The sequence below is a fragment of the Furipterus horrens genome, unplaced genomic scaffold (assembly GCF_987537825.1).
Source record: "Furipterus horrens unplaced genomic scaffold, mFurHor1.1.pri manual_scaffold_13, whole genome shotgun sequence".
NCBI classification, from domain to species: domain Eukaryota; kingdom Metazoa; phylum Chordata; class Mammalia; order Chiroptera; family Furipteridae; genus Furipterus; species Furipterus horrens.
This window is the reverse complement of record NW_028327183.1, coordinates 25,771,417-25,795,138: the sequence shown is the minus strand read 5'-3', so window position 1 is coordinate 25,795,138 and position 23,722 is coordinate 25,771,417. Positions and strand designations below refer to the sequence as shown.

The 23,722-nt window shown below is 41.7% G+C and overlaps 1 protein-coding gene across 2 annotated transcripts in view; it reads right to left on the bottom strand.

The window, feature by feature from the left end:
- The window catches only part of HSD17B2 (hydroxysteroid 17-beta dehydrogenase 2), a 56,855-nt gene that overhangs the window by 14,892 nt on the left and 18,241 nt on the right, over nt 1-23,722 (bottom strand). For both annotated transcript variants that reach the window (XM_090259883.1, XM_090259884.1), the window contains exon 2: nt 6,829-7,041. In XM_090259883.1, the coding sequence (XP_090116009.1) occupies nt 6,829-7,041 (213 nt within the window). The remainder of the gene's footprint in view (nt 1-6,828; nt 7,042-23,722) is intronic.

The window sequence follows — 23,722 nt, the reverse complement described above, 5'->3', positions numbered from 1 at the left end:
TGAACCTGGTCATCATCCTACCTACCCTTGGGTCCAGAAATTCCTAATAAGAGTGGGGGTGTGGAGGGGAGGGTGGCCTTCCTATATGGGGAAGAATCTTGCAGACTCCAGGTCAGCTGGCTGTCCCCAGACAATGGCATGCTTGGTTTAACAGGCTGGCATCCTTGTTGTATTCTTGGGGCAACAGATTTGGCAACAGGTTTAAAAGGCATCATTAAATCCATAACCACTAGATTTTAAAAGGCAGGGATTAATTTTTAAATGTCTCACATTAGGGGAAAAAAAAAAAAAGGCTTCTTTGGATGAAAGTGTGCAAGGCACGTCACACCTGTCCAAAGTCCTTTTGCCCTATACTTAGTTTGGGCTGAGGGGAATATTTTAGGGTTTCCTCCCCTCTCAAACCTCTGGGCCCTTTCTGTCTAAGCCATTAGGATAGAAAAGAGAAACCTGTTTTAAAGTGAAGTAGAGCAGAGGTTCTTAAGGTGTTGTCCAGAACCAGCAGCTTCCTGATCAACTGGGAACTTGTTACAAATTCCAATCTGGAACTCACCTCAGACCTGCTGGATCAAAAACTGCTGATCAGAAATTGTTGAAGCTCAAAACCTGACACAACCTGACCTCCAGGCAATCCTGCTGCCCACTCAACTGTGAGAACCCGTGTTATGTACAGAAAAGAAATGAGCCTCAGCACTAGCAGAGCACAGAAATAGCAGGAGGCACCAACCCTAACAGCGCCTTTTGATAGCATCTAGGAGGAAGGTACATAAGGACTGGACAGAGCATTGGACATCTCCACAGGGGCCAGCATGAAGCACTGACAATACAAGACAAAACGTCCCAACCCCAGGTATGGAGATGCTACCCCAGGGAAGTGAGATGAAGCTCACATGGCAGAAAGGTGGCTCAAAATAGAAATTGAGTTGAGTTATAGAAAATTAAGTTACATGTCCTGCACACCTGAGTTGATGACATTTACACACAATAATACTGAGCATATACAGAAAGAGGGTGCCCAGCATCTAGTAAGAGCTCATGAGAGAGCCTGATGGTGATGGAACAATTTTGTATCTTGATTGTGGTAATTTTTGCACAAATCTACACATATAAAATTGCAGAGCTACACACGTACACACACAACACACATATACCCTTGCCTGTATAGTTAGTAAAATCTGAATAAACTCTGTGGATTATATCAATGCCAACTTTCTGATTTTGCTATTTTACTATAGTTATGCAAGATGTTAATATTGGGGGAGGTTTACCCTGGCTGGTGTTGCTCAGTGGGTTGAGTCTTGGCCTGCAAACCAAAAGGTCATCAGTTCAACTCCTGCTCAGGGCACATGCCTGGGTTATGGGCCAGGTCCCCAGCTGGGAACTTGTGAGAGGCAACTGATCAATATTTCTCTCACACATCAATGTTTCTCTCCCCCTCCCTCTCCTTCTCCCTCCTTTCCCTTCTCTTTAAGAAAATTTTTTTTTAATTATTGGGAGAGCCTTAGCAAAATGTTCTTAGTATTTCCTTGTACACTTTTTTGCAACTTTCTGTGAATATACAATTATTCCAAAATAAATGTTAAAAAAAAAAGACAGGGCTATAATTTGCCAACTCTTGTCATAGAATTCTAAACTGGTCCATAAGCTCATTATACCTATAGGGCTCTGAAATAGTTAATGTTAGTTAATAATTAATAATATGTTAATACAAATTTAATAACATGTTGTATAGCAATCTAGCAATATAGTCTCTGGCCCTCTTTTAGGTTTAACTACAGGTCCAAGAAGGTTCTTTAGCAAACATTCTTCTTGGTGATTTTAAATTCCCCTGTTTTCACTGTTCCACATTCTCTTTGACTTGAGAGCCAACTTTGGGAGAGATCTTGAGGATAGCAGGCAAAAGCTATATGTATTGGCAATTCTCTCTCAGAGGAGGATTGCTCTCCAGAGTGCTGGCTCCCAATACCATAGGCTCATACCTCGTATAGGGTACTCACCACATCCCTTCTTCCCTGGACACTGGCAGGGTATTTTCCCTGCTTTATTTTTCAGGATGGTCAGTACCATCCCTCTGGGCCTCACTAGAGGGATCTGTATTAGATATCTCCTTGAATAAGACACCATGAAATCAAATTCATAAGAAGAACAAGATCAGACTTCCGGCCAAGATGGAGGCCTAGACAGACATGCTGTGTCTCCCTCCACAACTAAGAAGGAATACAACTACCTCAAAACTAGAGACAACCAGAAGTTCCAGAAAATCAAGCTGCATGGAAGTTCAACAAACAAAGATATAAAGAAGAAATACTCATCCAGACAGGTAGGAGGGGTGGAGCTGGGGTGGAGAGGACGCAGTGTGGTGGTGGTGTCTGTGGCAGCAATGGCAGGGCCAGGCCAGTGGAAAGCATAGTCACATATTTTAAAAAGTCAGGAGGGACACCTGGGGAGTATTTCCAGCTCCTGACCAGACTGTGCAGCTCACCGCCCCAGATCCAGGGAAAATCAAGCCTCATTGCTTCTGACTGAAAACCAGTGGGATTGGGGTGGAGGAAGAAACTGCTAATCTCCCAGCAGAGTCCACTTGTTGAAAGGGCCCCCATGGTCCTAGAATGTCCACAGACCCACCCACTCTGGGAACGATAGCCAGAGCAACAGCTAGAGAGACACCAGTCGCATACGAAAGTGGGAGAAGTGCCTGGAAAAGGGGCAGGTGCTGAGCAAGTGGCATTGTTCCCTCTCTGACCCTCCCCGACATACAGCGCCACAACGTGGTGAAATGGGTCGCCCTGTACTGATGTACTGATGAATACCTAAGGCTCTGCCACTTACAATGTAACAGGAGTGACAGCTCTACCTAAGACACAGAGGCAAACAAACACAAGAGCCTGTCAAGATGATGAGACAGAGAAGTATGGCCCAAAAGGGGGAACATATCAAGGTTCCAGTGGGAGAACTAAGTGATGAGGAAATAGCCAACCTAACATACAAGGAGATAGCCAACCTAACAGATATAGAATTCAAAACACTGGTGATAAAGATGCTCACAGGCTTGACAGATATGCTTGAGTACGGCAAATGCATAAGGGAAGAAGTGAAGGCTGTACTAAATGAAACGAAGGAAAATCCACACAAAACCAATGGTGAAGGGAAAAAAACCAGGGTACAAATCAATGATCTGGAATATAAGGGAGAAAAAAAAAAAAAAACAGTCAACCAGTACAGAATGAGGAAACAAGAATCGAGAAAAAAAAAAGAGGAGAGGCTTAGGAACCTCTGGGACAACTTTAAACGTGCCAATATTCGAATCATAAGGGTGCCAGAAGGAAAAATTGAAAGCTTATGTGAAAAAATAATGAAGGAAAATTTCCCAAATTTGGCAAAAGAAATAGACATACAAGTCCAAGAATCACAGAGAGTCCCAAACAAGCTAGACCCAAGGAGAACCACACCAAGACACATCATAATTAAAATGCCAAAGGTGAAAGATAAAGAGAGAAACTTAAAAGCAGCAAGAGAAAAGCAGAGAGTTACCTTCAAAGGGTTGCCTATAAGACTCTCAGCTGATTTCTCAAAAGAAACTTTGCAGGCAAGAATGGACTGGCAAGAAATATTCAATGTGATGAAAAGCAAGGACTTATAAGCAAGATTACGCTGTCCAGGAAAACTCTCATTTAGAATGAAGGACAGATGAAGTGCTTCCCAGACAAGATAAAGCTAAAAGAGTTCATTACCACCAAGCCATTATTATATGAAATGTTAACGGGATTTATTGTTTAAAAAGGTAGATCAAAACTATGAACACTAAAATGACAACACACTCACAACTATCAACTACTGAATCTAAAAAATAAAAACAAAATCCAGCTAAGCAAACCAGAATAGGAACAGAATCATAGGTATAGGGATCATTTGGAGTGTTATCAGCTGGGTGGGGGAAGGGGGAGAAGTGGGGAAACGGTGCAGAGATTAAGAAGCATAATCGGTTGGTACAAAATAGATGGGGAAGTTAAGAATAATATAGAAAAGGGTGAAGCCAAAGAACTTATATGCAGGACCCATGGACATGAACTAAGCGGGGGGGGGGGGGGGGGGTTGCTGGAGGGAAGGGTGATACTGGGCAGAGGGGAGCAAAGGGGAAAAAATTGAGACTACTGTAATTACATAATCAATAAAATATTCTTTAAAAAAAAGAAGAACAAGATCAAATTGGTAACACAGCAAAAGACCAGGCCAGGAAAACTACCTTTGTAGGAAATGATTGCACATTGCTAAACTTGCCGAAAATTGATTTCTGGAAACCAGCAATCTATTTTTCTCTTGCCCTCTCATTTCTTAGATCTTCAACGAATACTTGAAGGACTGTGCTTAATGTTGAATAAATAAAAAATAAGAGCCCTAATGAAATGCTTGCCTTGTGCCAGGACTTTTTTAAGTGTTCTCTATATAATAACCACTCCTTTAAATATCAGATGAGGCAGATAACATTACTCTCTTTTAGCTGTAAAGAGAATGTAAACAGGAAGTGTTTGAGGCTTCCATGGAAAGCCCTATAATAAAACCAACATAGGAAATAAAGACTGAGTCCTGATAACATTGCTTAAGTGCCTAGATCCAGACAAGCCTGAAGCCAACTCATTCTTATCAATCATATAAGCAAACATAGTCCCTTTATACTTTAGCAATTTGAATTGGGTTGTGTCATTTTCATCTGAAAGAATCCTGCTGGAAACATGGTTCTGGTTCTCAAGGAACCTAGTGATGAGCAGCGGTAGATGTACAGATATTAATAATAATGCAGTGATACAGGTTTGCGCAAGGTATAATAAGTGAGTGTCCAGAAGAGGGAGGTGAAAGATATAACCTGGATTACCTGGAAGGTCATGCAAATGATGTTATATTTGAGCCAGGTCTCCTGTGGGAGTAGGGTCTGCTGCCAGATGAAGGCAAGAGTCTTAGAGAAAGGAAGCGGAGGCAAGAAGGAAATTTTGGCAAAAGGAATCAGGATATGCAAAGATAGAAACTGGCACATTCTATTCTGGAAACCATTCAGAACTTACTGAGTGGACCAGCAGCTACTGCAGATTAAGAGTTTGACAAGGGCCGCTACCCTGAAAGGCCTTCAAGTGTTTGTTAAGGTGCTTAGATTTGTTTTATTTGGTGGTGGGTAGAGAACCACTGAACGATTTAATGAGACAAAGCAAAACATCTATCACAGAGCTGGCTGTGTGTCAAGGGGTGTTTAGGGGGTGGATGACCTTGTAAGATGTGCACTTTGTAAAAATTACCCTCCATTTGGAAAATTATGGGGAAGGAGGTCATTGTGGAAGCCCAGGTGGGAGATGAGGGCCTGTACTAAACCATAGTTGCCTGGAGATGACAGGAAGGGGCTGGGGTGATAAAGATCTAAGAGGTATAATTGACAGGACTCCGGACCAATAGGATGCATGGATCAAGCTTAGCTGCAGGTCTAAGTGGCCCCAGATGCTTGGCTTGAATGTGGCAGTGCCAGCGTCTGAGTCTTGGGGTGCAAGAGGGGAAACTGATTTGCAGACTTGCAGCAGAGGTCAGTTTCTGACAAACTGACTTGAGATGTCTGATAGACTATTCCAAGTACATATAGTTCTGGACAATGAGAAGGGGACTAGGTTGAAAATACAGATTTGGAAGTTACTTAAATCGCAGTTGCTTAAACCTCAGTGTTTCTCAACTCTGGCAGAACACTAGCATCACCTGGGGAGCTTTAAGATATACTGATACCTAGGGCGCCCACACAGGATCTTCTTTAGCACTGACATTCCCAGCAAAAGCATAGCAACGTTACCAGCCTCACTGTTGAAGGATTAGCTGAGTTATCGTAGGTGGATACTGATGTAATTTGCTGGGAGAGGGGTGCCCAGGCTGGGTGGGTATCATGAGTGTGAGACCTGCACAGTCACCCAGGGTCTGGTGCTTCAGAAGGGCATCATGCTTGGTTGAATTCTCTGCTAGCACCATCTTAAAGACTTAATCATTTTTTAAACTAAAGGGGCCCCACATAATTTTCATTTTGCATTGGGCCCCTCAATGTATGTAGCATCCTAGGCCCAACCTGAATAGTTTCAAATACTTCCAGGTGTGAATTCCTGGTATAGGGAAAGAACAGTATAGTCCAAAGAATGTGGAGTGGGAAGTCTTGGGATGGAGCCCTCAAGAATATTCACATTTTGGGGTGGGGATAGGGGGTGTAGGAAGATGTTCAGACAGGAGAAGCAGAAAGAATGATCAGAGAGCTAGGATGGCAATAAGGGGCTGGTGACTCCAAAGCCAAGGCATGGAAGGGTGACTGCCACATTAGCTTGGCCAGACCAGGGGAAGCCAAGTTGGACTGAAGGTGAAGAAGTAAAGAACAGAGCAGCAAGTTTTCAAAGAGCTTGGCCATGAAAGAAGGGAAAGAGAAAGTGCAGTGGCTAGGGAAGGACAGTGATTACGAAGTTTTTTTTTTTGTTTTGTTTTTTTTTTTAAGTCTAATACATGTCAATATCAGTGGGAAGAGAAAAAAGAGGAGGGCATGGGAGGTGGTGATTAATGGGAGGGTGACTGAGCAGATGTTGGAGGGAACAGGATAAAGAGTTCTGTAAGTTCTGTGAAGACAGACTATGCCAGACTCATTCCCAACAGCCTCATGTCTACCAGAGACCCTGGCATGTGGCAGGTGCTCCGTACAGGTGTATTCAGGTGCGGTCAGCAGCCAGAATGGATTAGAGGGCAGCAGTGATTAGAGGCTGAAACTAGTGTTGGGCACTTGCAAGGAGGTGGAGGGCAATGCAGGGCATGGGAGACTCAAGGCAGTACCTCTGTCCTGCACCTTCTGCACCACTGTGCAGTAGGCATCTCTTATCTGCTGCGGGTTGGTGACATCCAGCTGGAGCACGCAGAGGCGCTTGGAGCAGGTTCTTCGCAGTTCTTCTGCTCCTGATCCATTTGCATCCAGAACTCCGGCAAACACAGTGAAGCCCAGCTGGTCCAGATACTTGGACAAAGCATGGCCAATCCCGGAATCACCACCTGCAAGGGGTCAAGGTGAGACAAAGTTATTCCAGCCAAGGGGGCAGGAGAAATTATTTAATAATTTTAATATTCATGATGGTCTATGTTCTCTAGAGAGGGTGGATTTTGAGGAAGTTTCTTTATTTGCTAAGTGAGAAATAGGCAGCGAAGCCAAAACAAATTTTTCTGTATAAAAAAAGGAAGATGAGGGACAATTTGGGGTGGAGCCATACATGGTAGGGGAAATGCTGATGGGGGGCCACCAGGGGTGACTGGTGGCCAAAGAACTTAGGATGGAATAAAACCTCTCTTTGCTAAATCCAGGTTGTTGTTGTTGTTATTGTTTATTTGAATTAATAAAGCCAAAGTTCACAGGAGGCCATCTGCTCCATCTGCTTGTACCTACGTGTGAGGCAGGATAGCATAGAGACCTGAGTGTGAGCCTGGCCCCACCATCACTACCTGTGCAACGACAGTCAGGTTATTTTACCTCTCTGTGCCTCAACTTCCTCATCTGTACAATGGGCTTAATGATGATACCTACATCAGTTAATATTTGTGATATGCTTAACAGGGCCTGTCCCAAGTAATTACCATATAGGTCTCTTTTTTTCTTAAAGATTTTTATTTATTTATTTATTTATGTTTGGAGAGAAGGGAAGGAAGGGAGAAAGAGAGGGAGAGAAACATCGATGTGTGAGAGATACATTGATTGGTTGCCTCTTGCACACTTCCAGCTGGGGACCTGGCCCACAACCCAGGCATGTGCCCTAACTAGGAACTGAACCAGTGACCTTTGGGTTTGCAGACAGGTGCTCAATCCTCTGAGCCACACCAGCCAGGGCTTTTTCTTTCTTTCTTCACGAAACTATACCATCCCTCATGGTAGATGGGAAATTTGCCTCTACCAGCAGTTAGATAAACATCTTGGTTAAGACTCAGTCTGCCTATAAATGACCCACGGACATGGGCAACTGAGTGGGGACTGAATGTGGGGGAAGGGAGCGGCAGGGTGCAGGGAAGAAAGAGGGGGAAAAAAGTGAGACAACTGTAATGGAAAAACAAACAAAATTTTTTTTTAGTGGGGGAAAAATGAAAATATGAAGAATGGAAATCCCAGTTCAGTGAATATTAGGACAAAGATTTCCCTTCACGTTGTATATTTTTCTCCCTATCTGATCCCTCCAGAGTTTGGCATTCTAAACAAGTAAGTAATGACATAAGTTTCTTGGCATAGAACTAATAAGACCAGTTGTTAATAGAGGTTCTTTTTTTTTGGACCAAGTCTTTGACTGGAATGTCAAGCCTAAAGGAGACATACTTGGGCTCAGGTTGTTACCAAAAAGCCCTGAGGAACTGGGAATGACTTTCAAAGGTAATAAAAGCCCGCGAGATAAAAGGCCTGGTACCATGGTTGGTTGTGCGGTCCACAGCAATCTTTCCAGGGAAGGAACGAAGGTTGTTTTCCTGAAAGATGGCTAGAAGGGACCTTAAGGCACAATGAAAAACCAGAAAGACTTGGAAAGGACAGGTGTGTACAGGCAAGGATGAATGCCAGATATGTGGCTCAGCTTCTGTGCCATGAAGAGCAGACTGAGGGTCACCCTAAATGTTCCTTGGGTAAGTTCCAGCAAAGCAGAACTAAAGATCATAAGTGATCATTTGCTGCTCTTGTTATGTTTATGCAAATGAACAGGATAAATTAAAAATGGACTTAATGTAGTCCCTTTAAAGACAAGGAGGGTAATCTTAGGGAGAAAAATCATTCAAGGAAAATCACCATGATCAGTGGTAGATTATAAGGTAGGGCAACTAACAGTCTTAAAAGTTTCTTTTCATTTAAAAAATGGTTTCACTTGAAAATTAAATCATGTCTGTGATATCATCAAAGGTATTCAAGTTACAGGCAAGAAGAATGTCAAATGCCTTGCAACTGGATGTCTTTCCGATAAGACAGTCCTACAGATTTAGAGACTTGTATGTAGGCTATGTTACATAAATTAACATGTGTTTTCTGTTTTCAAAGGGCATAAGCCTATGATCGCATTACCTGAGTGATTGTCTGTATGCATAAACCTCACTTAATCCTCTCTGCAGCGCTGCCTCCTGAGATTAAACGGTTTGGCTGAACTAAATGGCTGGGTTGGTGAAGAATGGGGTGGTCTGTGGGCTTCACTTTAAAACTGGTTTCTCTTTTCTATCCTAATGGCTTGGACAGAAAGGGCCCAGAGGTCTGAGAGGGGGGAAACCTAAACTATTTCCCTCAACCCAAACTAAGTATGGTAGACAAAAGGGTTTTGGACAGATGAGAGGTGCCTAGCACACCTTCCTCCAAAGAAGCCCTTGTTTTCTTTCTTTTTTTTTTTTTTTCCTTTCTCCTAATGTGGAACATTGAAAAATTAATCCCTGCCTTTTGTCATCTAGTAATTATGGATCGAATGATGTCTTTTAACCCTTTTCGCCAAATCTGTTGCCCCCAGAACACAACAAGGATGCCAGCCTGTTAAACCAAGCACGCCGTTGTCCGGAGACAGCCAACTGACCTGGAGTCTGCACGATCCTTCCCCATGTGGGAAGGCCACCCTCCCCTCCACACCCCCACTATTATTAGGGTTTTCTGGACCCAAGGGTAGGTAGGACGACAACCATGTCCAGCTTGAAGCAGCTAGAGGAGCTTGAGACCTTCGCCCATTGTCCTTTACAAGATTACAAAGGGTCTTAATATCTGAGAGGGAGGGATAGTTATTTTTCACGAACCATGGGTATGGACTTAGGGGGGGATTTCTGGGGGAGGGAGATGCTGGGTGGAGGGGAGTAAAGGGGAGAAATTGGAACTGTTGTAACAATATAATCAATAAAATACATAAAAAAAAAAAGACTCAGGCTGCCTGATTTTGCCTCTTTCACATAGGAGCCTCAGGGAATGTTATATATAGTCTTGCGGAACATACACTTCCTCATCTGGGAAGTGGGGTATCATCGTATCTTCCTCCTAGGGTGAGCTTGGAAGTCAACAGGACAGAAGATATTTTGCACAAGGTCCAGTGTGTCACGCATGGTTGTTACCAGTATTGTGGCTCTAACCTAGACATGATCTCCTATTTACAATGTTAGAGGTCAGGCTGTGCTAGCCCTGTTGTTGTAAGGCCATGTGTTTGTGCAGGGGTCAGAGGCCCTTGGGAAAGTATGTGGCTGGGGAGCCACTCCCTGCCAAGATGAGATAACCCCTGTGCACTCCAGAAACCCAAAGACAGGCTGAGGCCTTCGTGAAAAGGGAAAGAGTTCCATCAGAGTTACCCAATAGGTAGTAGCCTCTGAAAATAATCATACCTAGTACAAAATGACTGTCACCAACTTCCACCCAGCCTCTCAATATTAACTCATTGAATCCTCTGAACCACCCTGGGAGAGAAGTCACTTTACTGTTGAGGGAGAAACTGAGATGCAGGAGGATTAAGTCATTCAGTTGGGACATTACAGAGGTTAGGACCCAGGCAGGGCTTGGGATATAAACATCTCAAGCATGAAATATTCACTTCTTCCAGAGCACAGGGCTTAACATAGTAGGTGGTCAATAAAAAGTATCTGTTCATTAAATGGGCACTTGAGGGCAATGGAATGTAAATTCCTTAAGAACAGAGAGTCTTATTTCTCTAGTGTTGACGGTACCTGACTCAAAGTAAGTGCTCAACAAACGTTTGTTGAGTTGAATGCCTGCCCCAAAGGAGCGCGGGGGAAATGCTAGGGTTGGTTTTAAGCTATGTCCTTTGAGATCATTCTATTTATCATGGCCTGGAAATCCATCAACTTGGAGCAAGCAATGAGGACTAGATTCGTGCGAAATTGGAGTGAATTTGAAATAGTGACTCATTCAAATGTATTAATAACTCAATTAAAAGGAAAAATTATTAATAAAGTCTCAGATTATGTGTAAAAGGGAAGCAATGTAAATCACTTTAATTCAAAAAGACTTAAGAATTGTATAGTTTCAAAGCTAGTGGGCTAATTTTAAGTGGATTTATGCTGTTGTCACATGGGGGCACCTTGTTAGCTGGTGAACAGAAATATATCCCATCATTTGTTGGTTCAAGTGTTGAATAAGGTGAGTTGTGAATAACTGGAGCTCTGGGGTTCTTCAGGGCCATGTTCCTTGAATGAAACTCACCCACTCTGTAAAATTAAGATTGCGTGTGTTCTTGGACACAAACCGGAAGCTACATTCAGAAAAAAGGATAAAGGAAAAATATTTTTCAAGCCTATAAATGGTCTAGTTATTATTAAAACATCATATAAGTAAAAAAAAACAAAAAACAAAAAAACGTAAGATCAACAATGAGATAAATTTTAAAAAGAAATTATCCATAAGTTCACCATCCTGGCATAACTTTTATAATTTTCGTGTTTTTTCTTCCAGTCTTTTTTCTATACACTGTTCTTTCACATACACATAATTTGACAAGAAATGTATAAACTAATATATAAATCAATTTTACATATGCTACATAGTCTTCAAAACCATAAACCACAATTTTTTTTCACTAGATAAAATTCTCCCTCTATTAAAATACAGCAGAAAGAAATGGTGAGAGCCTGGATTCTGGAGTGAGGACACCTGCATTCAAATTCAGCTGTGTGACTTTGACCAGTCACTTAACTAACCTCTCTGTATCTCAGTTTCTTCATTCGTAAAGTGATACCAGGACCTGCTTCATCTGACTGTTAGAGGATGAAATGATTTGATACATTAAACTAATTAGAAAGGGGCTTGGTACACGGCAGTTGCTATCCAGGTGTTTGTTAAGTGGCAACTTTTTAAACATCCTTTCATTGGTTACTTCTAATTCCTTGAACCAGTTCAGTTTGTATTTCAGAGGGACATCGTCATCGGCAGCCGTCCGTCTCGAGAGACGATGGTGTAGCTTCTTAAGAGTCTATCTGCACCGCCGAGAATGGCTGTGCAGTCCGACTCGGGAGTGACACGGTATCTGTCTCCTCCCGTGTTGAATCGACATCTTGCGATGTCGCTGGAGTGTCCTCTCCAGTGAAGCTGAAGCTACAGAGCCTGGGCAGGGTGATATGGAGGGTCTGCTGTTGCCCATGCAGCAGACCCCCCCCCCTCTCTTCGCAGCTGAAGGATCCAAGGGAAAGACTGAGTCAATACAGCTTGGCTTCAGGTGCGCCGCAGGAGTTGCCGGTGTTGACTACAACATCAAACCGCCTTAGGGACTCCGGCTCCGGATTTTCTGTCGGGGTTTACTCCCTTAGCCTTTCCCCTGAAGAGGTATGCCGCAAGGCAGCGGAGGTACAGCTATTCTAACCATAGTGATGAATCAGCCAAGGCCTGACTCTGCTTTCTGCCAGCGGTCTCATCTCTCCCAGATCCTGGTCCTAAGTCCCCACTTTCTCAGCCACGTCTTCAACCAATAGCAGCTTAAAGCAGAGCTTCTCAGCAGGTGGACATCTTCTAATAGTGGAATAGACAAACATGAATGGGGACCTATTATGTATCAATAAAAGGACATGGTCGGAATATGTCTTTTGTGTGGCCCACACAGCGTATTTTGTAAAAATTTTAAACTAATACTTCAAATGGGGTGATTTCACCTGAAAAGCCAGGTCTGTTGTTTTTCTTGACTAACCAGGATATGGGCCAACTCTGGGCCTTCATTCCTACAAGGAACCCGTGAACTGAGGCTGAGGATTCCAAAGGCTGCCCCCTTACTTGGGCCATTCTCTCAGTTAGAACAAAATGCATTGCTCCATTGTATGCACGCACATTTCCATTGCCAACATTCCTGACTAATATGACCTGCCCCACCCCTGCAGACTTTGAGCCCAAGACCCTTGACATACTCTGTCCCATTTGCACATGTCCTCTGGGTCAAAAGTTGTTTATCTAAAAACCTGTGGAAAACTAAGGAGAAAAGGACTTTCCACTCCCTTATTTAAGACTTAATCAGTCTTACAGATGATGTGTTGTGGAATCACATGCCTGAAACCTGTATAATTTTATTAACCAGTATGACCCCAATAAATTCAATTAAAAAGGGGACAAAAGACTTAAGCAATCTATCAGACTGCCACTCTCATGTTGACACTGCCTGTTCCCTATAAAATAGATTAAGGTATGATAAAATAATAGGCAACATTCCACTGCACTTAAGACTTCTCTGAGGGCCATACAAGGCTCATCTCCTAACTCGGGAATAACAAATCCTTGACAATTGTACCACCAACACCCCATCTCCCTTACCATGACAACATAAAAGGATAGTAACTATTGGGTGGTGAGTTCCTGGAAAATAGCTAGATCTTTCATGTCAATTTTTTAACAGAAATAAATACATTTTCCCTGGAACATAACCTTTCTGAATAATTCGCCCATATTAATTTTTTATTAGATTTTATTTGTTTATTTTTACAGGGAGGGGAAGGAAGGGAGAAAGAGAGGGAAAGAAACATTGACATGAGAAAGAAACATTATTTGCTGCCTCTCACATGCCGCCAACTGGGGACCTGGACTCCAACCCAGGCTTGTGCCCTGACTGGGAACCGAACCTGCAAACTTTTGGTTCTCAAGCCAGAGCTCAATCCACTAACCCACACCAGCCAGATTCCCACACTATTATTCCTAAATTAAGATAGGCAACTGAGATGCCTAGAGACATTAAATACTTGTTCAAGGCTACACAGCTGTGCTGTGCCAGGGTCAGCTCTCAAAACTAGATTTGCTCTTTCTGAAGCTTATTTTTCTACTGCTATGATTCATTGTCCCCTCGAAAATGATTCACTATCTCCTCAAGCATCTTCACAGGGGGAAAGGGGAATCCACAAAGTGGGCACACCAATGATGGCAGCTCTCTGCAGGAGAGGGGTCCCCATCACTGGCACCAGCTCCCTTCACAGCACAAACTATTCACAGCTGCTCTTCCAGAAGGGAAAGTGTAATGGATTTGTTCTCAGTGGTACATGAGGAAACAACTCCTAGCCTTGCTGCAAAATAAGCAACCAATTGAAGTTAGCCCTTCTAGGTTTAAACAATGGCTGGATTCCCAGACCACAGTCCAGTCCTGATGGCTCTCCTGAACTCCACCTGCTGCCACCCCACACTCAAGCAGAATTCATCACCAATTATCCCCAATAGCTTCATTGTCTGGAATTTCTTATTCTCCTAAATGGCATCCCTCTTCCAGTTACCCAGTACCAACACCTTCCCTCCCAATCCTTACTTCCGCTCAGTATCCCTACTTTTCATCCCAAGATTTTTAAAAATATTTTTTAAAATTTAGTTTTAGAGTGAGGGGAAGGGAGGGAGGAAAAGAGAGATGGAGAGAAACATTAATGTGAGAAACATCTATCAGTTTCTTGGACCCGAGACTGAACCCACAATGCAGGCATGTGCCCTGACAGGGGATCAAACCAGCAACCTTTCCCTTTGTAGAACGATGCCCAACCAATGGAGCCACACCAGTCAGGGATCCATCCCAATATTTTGACACCTATCTTCATATCTCCCTTTCTGAACTCCATGGCATAACAAGGAAGCTCAACTGAGCTCAGACTGCCATCAGATTGCCACCAAGCTGAGGATATACATTTTCAGGGGCAACAGAAAATGACATCATAATTATCCAAAATTTTGTATTACATCTGTTGAGAGTATTCCAGGTAAGAAACACTGGAAATGACTCTCAATACTTACACCCTGGTTCGATCTTCCAGTCAGGGTACATCAGAGAAGGAAAACTCTGACTCCAAAAAACCTCCGCTGCCTTGCGGCATACCTCTTCAGGGGAAAGGCTAAGGGAGTAAACCCCGACAGAAAATCCGGAGCCGGAGTCCCTAAGGCGGTTTGACGTTGTAGTCAACACTGGCAACTCCTGCGGCGCACCTGAAGCCAAGCTGTATTGACTCCGTCTTTCCCTTGGACCCTTCAGCTGCGAAGAGAGGGGGGGTCTGCTGCATGGGCAACAGCAGACCCTCCATATCACCCTGCCCAGGCTCTGTAGCTTCAGCGTCATCGCAAGATGTCGATTCAACACAGGAGGAGACAGATACGATGTCACTCCCGAGTCGGACTGCACAGCCATTCTCGGCGGTGCAGATAGATTCTTAAGAAGCTACACCATCGTCTCTCGAGACGGACGGCTGCCGACGACGACTTACACCCTGAAATTGATGCTGATGGGGATGATGTGCAGTCAGCAGAGATGGCCAGAATTCTAGAAATCTTTGCCAGGACCAGAGGTCATTAGAAGGAGGTGAATTAAGTATCCAGATAAAGGTGGTAAAACTCCCTTTTGACAGAACTTAAGGGACTCAGCCAAGATTTCCCAGTCCCATTTCCTCTCAGTATCTTTGCAGAGATTCAAGGAACACTTTTTAAAAATCTATTAAATGCTTAACTCCTCAAAAAGAAAGAAAATGGGAGAAGTTTATCCAACAGTTGGTATCGATGGCCTTTTTCTTTTTTTTTTAAGGTGGTGGTCTGGCTTTAACTAATGTCACTTCCAACTTCTTGTTTTTTTAAGTATATTTTATTGATAACACTGTTACAGTTGTCCCAATTATTTTTCCCTTTGTCCCCCTCCACCCAATACTCCCTTTCCCTCCAGCAACCCCCGCCTTAGTTCATGTCCATGGGTTGTGCATATAAGTTCACAGGCTTCTCCATTTTCTTTACTATTCTTTACATCCCCCTGTCTACTTTGTACCTACCAATTATGCTTCTTAATCCCTGCACTTTTCCCCCCAGTTTTCCCCTTCCTCTCCGCACTGATAACCCTCCATATAATCTCCATATCTATAATTCTGTTCCTATTCTATTTCTTTGCTTAGTTTGTTTTTGTTTTTATTTTATTTAGGTTGTGTTGTTGATAGTTGTCAGTTTGTTGTCATTTTAATGTTCATAGTTTTGATCTTCCTTTTCTTAAATAAGTCCCTTTAACACTTCATATAATAATGGCTTGGTGATGATTAACTCCTTTAGCTTTACCTTGTCTGGGAACCACTTTATCTGCCCTTCCATTCTAAATTATGGCTTTGCTGGAAAGAGTAATCTTGGTTGTAGGTTTTTGCATTTCATCACATTGAATATTTCTTGCCAGTCCCTTCTTGCCTGCAAAGTTTCTTTTGAGAAATCAGCTGAGAGTCTTGTGGGAACTCCTTTGTAGGTAGCTCTCTTCTTTCCTCTAGCTTCTTTTTAGATTCTCTCTTTATCTTGAACCTTTGGCATTTTAATTATGATGTGTCTTGATGTGGTCCTCTTTGGGTCCAACTTGTTTGGGACTCTCTGTGCTTCCTGGACTTATATGTCTATTTCCTTCACCAAATTAGGGAAGTTTTCTTTCATTGTTTTTTCAAATAAGTTTTCAAATTCTTGCTCTTCCTCTTCTCTTTCTGGCATCCCTATGATTCGGATGTTAGCACTTTTGGATATGTCCCAGAGTCTTCTTACACTTGCCTCATTTTTTTTTTTTTTTACTTCTTATTTCTTCATTCTGCTCGGGTTGACTGTTTATTTCTTTCTTATGTTCCAATTCATTGATTTGAACCCTGGCTTCCTTCCCTTTACTATTGATTCCCTGTGAATTTTTCTTTATTTCACTTAGCATAGCCTTCACTTGTTCCCTTATGCATTTGCAATACTCAATGAGTTCTTTGAGCATTCTTATCACTGGTGTTTTGAACTCTGCATCTAATAGGTTGGCTATCTCCATTTTGCTTAATTATTTTTCTGGAGTTTTTATCTGTTCTTTAATTTGGGTCATATTTCTTTGTCTCCTCAACTTGGCAGCCTCCGTATGTTTGTTTCTGTGTATTAAGTAGAGCTGTTTTGACTCCCTATCTTGGTGCACCTGTTACATTGTAAGGGGCAGAGCCTTAGGTATTCATCAGTGAAGGGCAACCCATTCCACTGCTTTGTGGTGCTGTTGGGGGGGAGGGGTCAGAGAGGGAACAATGCCACTTGCTCAGCACTCACCCCTTTTCCAGTCACTTCACCTACTTCACAAATGCGACTGGTGCCCTTCTAGCTGTTTCCCTGATGGTGGGTGGGTTTTCATACGTTCTAGGACTCCATGAGCCCTCTAAAAAGACTCTCCTGTGAGTTGGGTAGTTCCTCCCACCACCTCAGCCCCCACTGGTTTTCACAGCCAGAAGCTATAAGGCTTTATTTTCCCAGCGCTGGAACCATGGTCTGTTCGGTCTGACCTGGGACTGGAATCACTTCCCAGGTGTTCCTCCCAGCTTTTATCCCCTACAATAATGTGGGACTGGCCATCTGCTGCTGCCTTGCTGCTGCCACATCACATCCTCTCTGCCTCAGCTCCTCGTCTGCACATCTTCTACCCGTGATGGATATTTATTCTTTAAATCTTTGGTTGTTGGATTTTCATACAGTTCAGTTTTCTGGCAGTTCTGGTTGTTTTTTGGTCTGAGGTTAGTTGTGTTACTTCTTATGGTTGTGCAAGGAGGCCAAGCATGTCTATCTATGCCTCCATCTTGGCTGGAAGTCCCTCCTCTTGTTACTTTTAACCATTAACACTTCTTCCTGCCTCTCTTCTCATTCATTCATTTATTCAGAGATTACTGTGTTAGGTCCTAGAAATACCACCAAAAAAGAAAGATATCTTCTTGATTTCATGCTTACTGACTGGGACAGAGGTTCTCAATCCTGAGTCTCACTAGACTTCCTGGGGCGCTCTGAAAAGTGTCAGTGCCAAGACTCCACCTTCAGAGAGTCTTGTTTTGTTGATCTGGATGGAGCCATGTACTGGCAACAGTTTCTAAATCTCTCCAGGTTATTTCAATGTGCAGTGAGGATTGAAAAACACTAATCTAAGACAGGGATCTCAACCCGAGGTGACTTTGCCCCCCAGAACATTTGGCAATGTTTAGAGATATTTTTGGTTGTCACAACTCTGAGAGTGTTATTGGCATCCAGGGTGTAGATACCAGGGATATTGCTCAACACTTTACAGTGTACTGGGCAACCTCCACCACAAAGAATTTCCCAGGTCCAATGGAAATAGTGCTGATATTGAGCAATCCTGGTCTAGGAGAAAGACAGACATTTGAAAATTATTATAATAGAGAGTAAGGAATGTTATAAATAGAAAAGTTTTAAGAACTGTAGTTCATAGTTTCTTTATAGGGAACTCAAGTTCCATCCTTTAGTGAGCACTCCATGGAGAAGAATACAGGCAGGAAAGAGAAAGAACTAGGTCATCTCCAACAGGGCAAGGACTTTGTTGGGTTGTCTAGTTCACTGTTCCATTCCCTGTGCCTAAAACAGTTCTGAGTAGTAGCTGAGTAAATACTTGTCAAATGACAAAATGATCAGCTGATTAAATGGAAATAACATAGTCCTGGCACCCTTATCTTCCCATCACCTTGTAGTAGACTGATTTCCTGGACCCTGGGCTTTCTGCCCTGCCCTGCCATCCACCTGGTCCAGAGTGCCTGATTCTGCATTACAAGGGTATGTCAAAGCCTACTTTTTCTCTGCTCCACAGCCTCAGAGGTTTTCCCTGACTATAGAACAAAATTCAAGTTCTTAAGTCTGGCCTCAAAGGCTGCATGACCAGATTCTAATCTCTACTTCCTGGTGTGTCTCCCACTGTCCTTCTGCTTGTATCCTGAACACCACACATCACATACCTGGAATTTCCTTTGTGCTTCCTTACATACACCTTTGATCACTTGCACTTTCTACCTAGAATGTCCACTCATGTCCCTTTTGTCATTCCTTATCATTTTAATACTTTAAAAACTATTTTCTAAAAAAGAACAGAGAACTCTATAATGGACTATGTACCCATCTTCCATCTATAAGAATTACTAATATTTTGTTTCTTCTATTTCTTCCACACACATTTCTTTTCTTGCATTTTAAAGCAAATCCAACACTTAATCTCATGTTATCCATGAATCTGTAACTATGTCAGTATACACCACTAAGAGACAAGACAAGGAACTTTTAACCCTAACTGATAAGATGAACAATTATTCTTTAATGTCATCTAATACCCAGGTGGCATACAAATTTCCTAGCTTATTTCAAAACACCTTCTTACAGTTGGTTTGATTCAAGGTATTAACAAGGTTCACACATCACATTTGGTTTTCTTGTCTCTTAAGACTCATTTATTATATAAAATTCTATTCTCCCCTTTTTAATGCCACATATTTGTTGAAGACACTAAGGCATTTGTCCTTTAGATTATCCTACATTCTAAATTTGGCAAATTGCTTCTTTGTGCTGTCAACTTGCTCCCCTGTCCTCTGTGTTTCCAATTAAGTTCTAAAGGCTTAATAATATTTATGTTCTTTTTTTTTTTTTTAAGACTGCCTGGCGGGGAGTGCTGGGTGCCTCCTGTTGCACTGTATCAGAAGATGCAAGGTTGAGTCATGTCCCACTTTTAGTGATGCCAGTCAATCAGCTCTTCAACATAAAGTTCCCCATCAACATTTTACACGAGGTTTAGCCTACATTAATGACATGAACGATTGTTGCCTCCTTTCAATTTCATCAAGATTCAAAAATAATAATTTTTCTACTTTGATAATTTCTTCTGCAGTTATTGGTTAAAATTGTGAAGACCAACAAAAATTTTAAACTGCATTTATTAGCCTTATTAGTAAGATATTTGTTATTGTAAATATTATTTTGAACTGTCATACATACACACACACACACACACACACACACATATATCAAGAATAAAGCAAAGAATATCATTAGGTACCAGATATTCAGCATAAACAAAAAGAGGGACAAGTCTAAAATTGAAGAAGTAAAAATCTCATCATATTAAATTTGAATAGAAAGTATCAATATGAATTCATGATGAATTTTCCTCTTTCTAAACATCACATATTCCCTAGTTCTGTCCCCAAAAAGGCCTAGAAGCAATGACAATGTCCAAAATTCATGTTGAAACCCTAATCCAGATGTGATGGTATTAGGAGATGGGGCCTTTGGGAGGTGATTAGGTCATGAATGGGATTAATGCCCTACAGAAAGAGGCCATTAGAGGCCTGCTGTTTCTGCCATGAGATACAAGGAGAAGTCAGCATTAAGCAACCTGGAAAAGAGCTCTCTCCAGGAGTGGACTGTGCTGGTACCAGAACTGTGAGAAATACACTTCTGTTATTTAGAAGCTGCCCAGCTTATGGTATTTTGTTATAGCAACCTGAGCTGACTAAGACAACTTTTAAGGTGCCAATGTTTTTGTTTGTTTGTTTTTTAAGATTTTATTTATTCTTAGAGAGAGGGGAAGGGAGGGAGAAAGAAAGGGAGAAAAACTCAATGTATGGTTGTTTCTTGCATGCCCCAGTTAGGGACCTGGCACGCAACCCAGCATGTGCCCTGACTGGAACTCAAACCAGCAACCCTTTGGTTCGTAGGCCAGCACTCAATCCACTGAGCTACACCAGTTAGGGCATGGTGCCAATGGTTCAACAATCAGTTCCCAAGATTCATGACTATGTAACAATTGACCCTCTGGTGCTTGTACAACACAACTCTAGCACCACTGGAGACATGCAGTTAATTATCAGGAGCCTAAGAAAGGTGAACCTCAGGAAAGAGAGAGTATTAACTTGGTGCCAAAATGTGCCAAGTGGCTCATATCAGAGGTATCAGTACTAAGTTCTTTCCTACCTCAGGACATCTGCAGATAAAATAATTCAACTTTTCTTTGCCTTGCTAGCTCATTCTCATTCTCCAAGCCTTAGCTTAAATGTCACCACCTCAGAGTGACCTTCCTGACCATTGTGTTTAAAGTGAATGTTTCCTGTTTCCCCTCGTGGATAACCCTGTGATGTACAACCCAGACTCACTTCAAGGGAAGATTTGCCCCACATGCTAGGAGTACTGTCAGCAGACATCTTTCAGAAGTCAGCTCCTCCAGGGGTTGTCTCAGCTTTAGAGAGCCACCTCCCCAAATGCGGTCCACATCCAATAACTGAGCAGTGCAAAAGCACGAAAGCCTGGCCATTTCAGACTAACTTGGGAGAAATCAGAAGGGTCATTCCAGCCCTAGCACTTCCCAAAGCATTGACCATCTTGCTTCTTTTTCTCCCTTCCATAGGTGTATGTCCCAGATCCCTTCTTACTAAGCAACCTACATGCTGGATTCTGCATCAGAATCTGTTTCCCACCAGATCCAACCTGCTGCAACTCCATCCCAAATCTCATATCTCATTATTCTTTATCTCAGCCTTTTTTTTTTTTTTGGTTGTTTCTTCAATCCAAAAAGTATTGTATTTGTTGATCAAGTTGCTTTTTACTTATTTTTCTCTAGTAGAATATAAAGTAATGAGTTATGCACAGAGACTGTGTTTGTTCTTATGTTCCCTATGCTATCACAGTGCTTCACTTGTAATAGGTATTCAATAAGTTTTTAAATAAATTAAATTCTCAAAGTATTGACAATGATGCACTGATGAGCCACAAACAAATAAAATTTAGATTTTTTTAATGACCACATTTATCCATTTATTTTTTACATGCACCTAATTTATTAAAGGTTTCTCAAACTTTATACTCACAAATGAAACTAGATTACATGCTGACTCTAATTTATTCAGCAGTCTATTGCAATCTGATTTCCATCAAAATTTGCATTGCCCTTAGGGTACATGGCAACCAACACAAAGCTGGCATGGGAATGGGTGGAGTAGGTGAGTCCTAAAAATTTTTGCCCCATATGAAGGAACTAGGTCCCAAAAGTTTAAGAGCCTTATGTTTATTGTATATGTTACCTCATTTCATGCTAGGGGTTCTCAAGGTAAAGCGAGTATTTTTTTTTAATAAGTTAATTTTTTAGAGCATTTTTAGATTTTCAGAAAAATTGGGAAGACAGTATAGGGAGTTTCCATATGGCCACATACAGTTCCCCATCATTAACCTCTTACATTATTATGCTACATTTCTTACAATTATTGAACCAACATTGATACATTATTCAGACTTCTTTACTTTTTACTTAACGTGCTTTTTATGCTCCAGGGTCCCATCTATGATACCACGTTGCCTTTAGTCATTGTGTCTCCTTAGGCTTCTCTTAGCTCTCACAGTTTCTCAGAATTTTTCTTGTCTTTGATATGTTTGATGGTTTTAAAGAGTCCTGTTCAGGGATATTATAGGATGTCCCTCTGTTGGAATTTGTCTGATGTTTTTCTTATGATTAGACCAGGGTTATGTGTTTGGGAGAGGAGATCATAGAGGTAAAGTGTCATTTCCATCACATCATATCAAGGGTACATACTGTCAACATGATTTATGACTGTTGCTGTTGCCCTTGATCACCTGGATAAAGTAATGTTGTCAGGTTTCTCCACTGTGAAGTTCTTTTTCACCCCCCTCCCCTCTCATACTATACTCTTTGGAAGGAAATCTCTATGCATAGCACACACTTGAGTGAGAACTGATCTTCCCCTCCTTTAAAATGGAGTATCTACATAAATTATTTGGAATTCTTCTGCATGGAAGCTTTGTCTCTTCTCCCTCGTTTATTAATTTATTCATTTATTTATATTATTATGAACTCATGAATATTAATTTTATACTTTGGATGTAGTCTGGTACTACTTTATTGTATTGCTCAAATTCTTTCAACTTGGGCCATTTGGAGCTCTTTCAGTTGGCTCTTATAAAAGTAGTACATCTAGCCCTGGCTGGTATGGCTCAGTGGATTGAGCACCAGCCTGTGAACCAAAGGGTCACTAGTTCAATTCCCAGTTGGGGCACATGCCTGGGTTGCAGGCCAGGTCCCCAGTTGGGGGTGTGCAAGAGGCAACCACACAGTGATGTTTCTCTCTTTCTCCCTCCCTCCCCTTCTCTCTAAAAATAAATAAGTAAAATCTTTTTAAAAAATAAAAATAAATAAAAGTAGTACATGTTTTTATTTCCATTTTATAAATGAGGAAACCAAGCTTCAAAGGATATAAAATGTCCACTATCATTCAAAGAAGAAGAGAAGAGATGCAATTAGAACTATAAGATTCCTTTTTTAATTCATTTTTATTGTATTTCTTTATTATCATTTATACCTCTTATACCCCCCCTCACCCAGAATAATGATATTCTAAAGCACACATTTGGGGTGGGGGTTTCCTATTCACCATGTTCCATCTGAATACAGTCAATCTTTGCGAATCAATGACTAGTGTATATTTCACCTGGTGGTTATTTAAGGCAGTAATGGTTTTGAGACTATCAGTCTGCTATGTATATTATAGAAAACTTCATTATTTTTTTTACTTACTATAGTATACACCTTAATGAATTTTCACAGAATAAATGCACTCATGCAACCAGCACCCAGATCAAGAAACATCAGCTCAGCAGAAATCTCCTTTGTGCCTTCTTCCTGTCATCCCACCCCACAGGCTACCACTGTCCCGACTTCTAACAGCATAGATCAGTTGTGCCTGATTTTTGCTTTAAATAAATAAAATCTTACATTAGTGCCTTTTGAGGCTGGATTCTTTTGATCACTCTTCTATGCTTTCAAGTGGTTTGGTTAGTGGAATTTTTTAAAGGTTCCAACTACATATTTTACAAGAAGCTTTACAAGCCAAGTAACACTCATAAAAGCATGTTAAGACAACAACATAGAAAAGAGCATGCTACTATATAAAAAGTAAATTTACTTAAGATTAACATAACACAGAGATGGGAAAACCACCC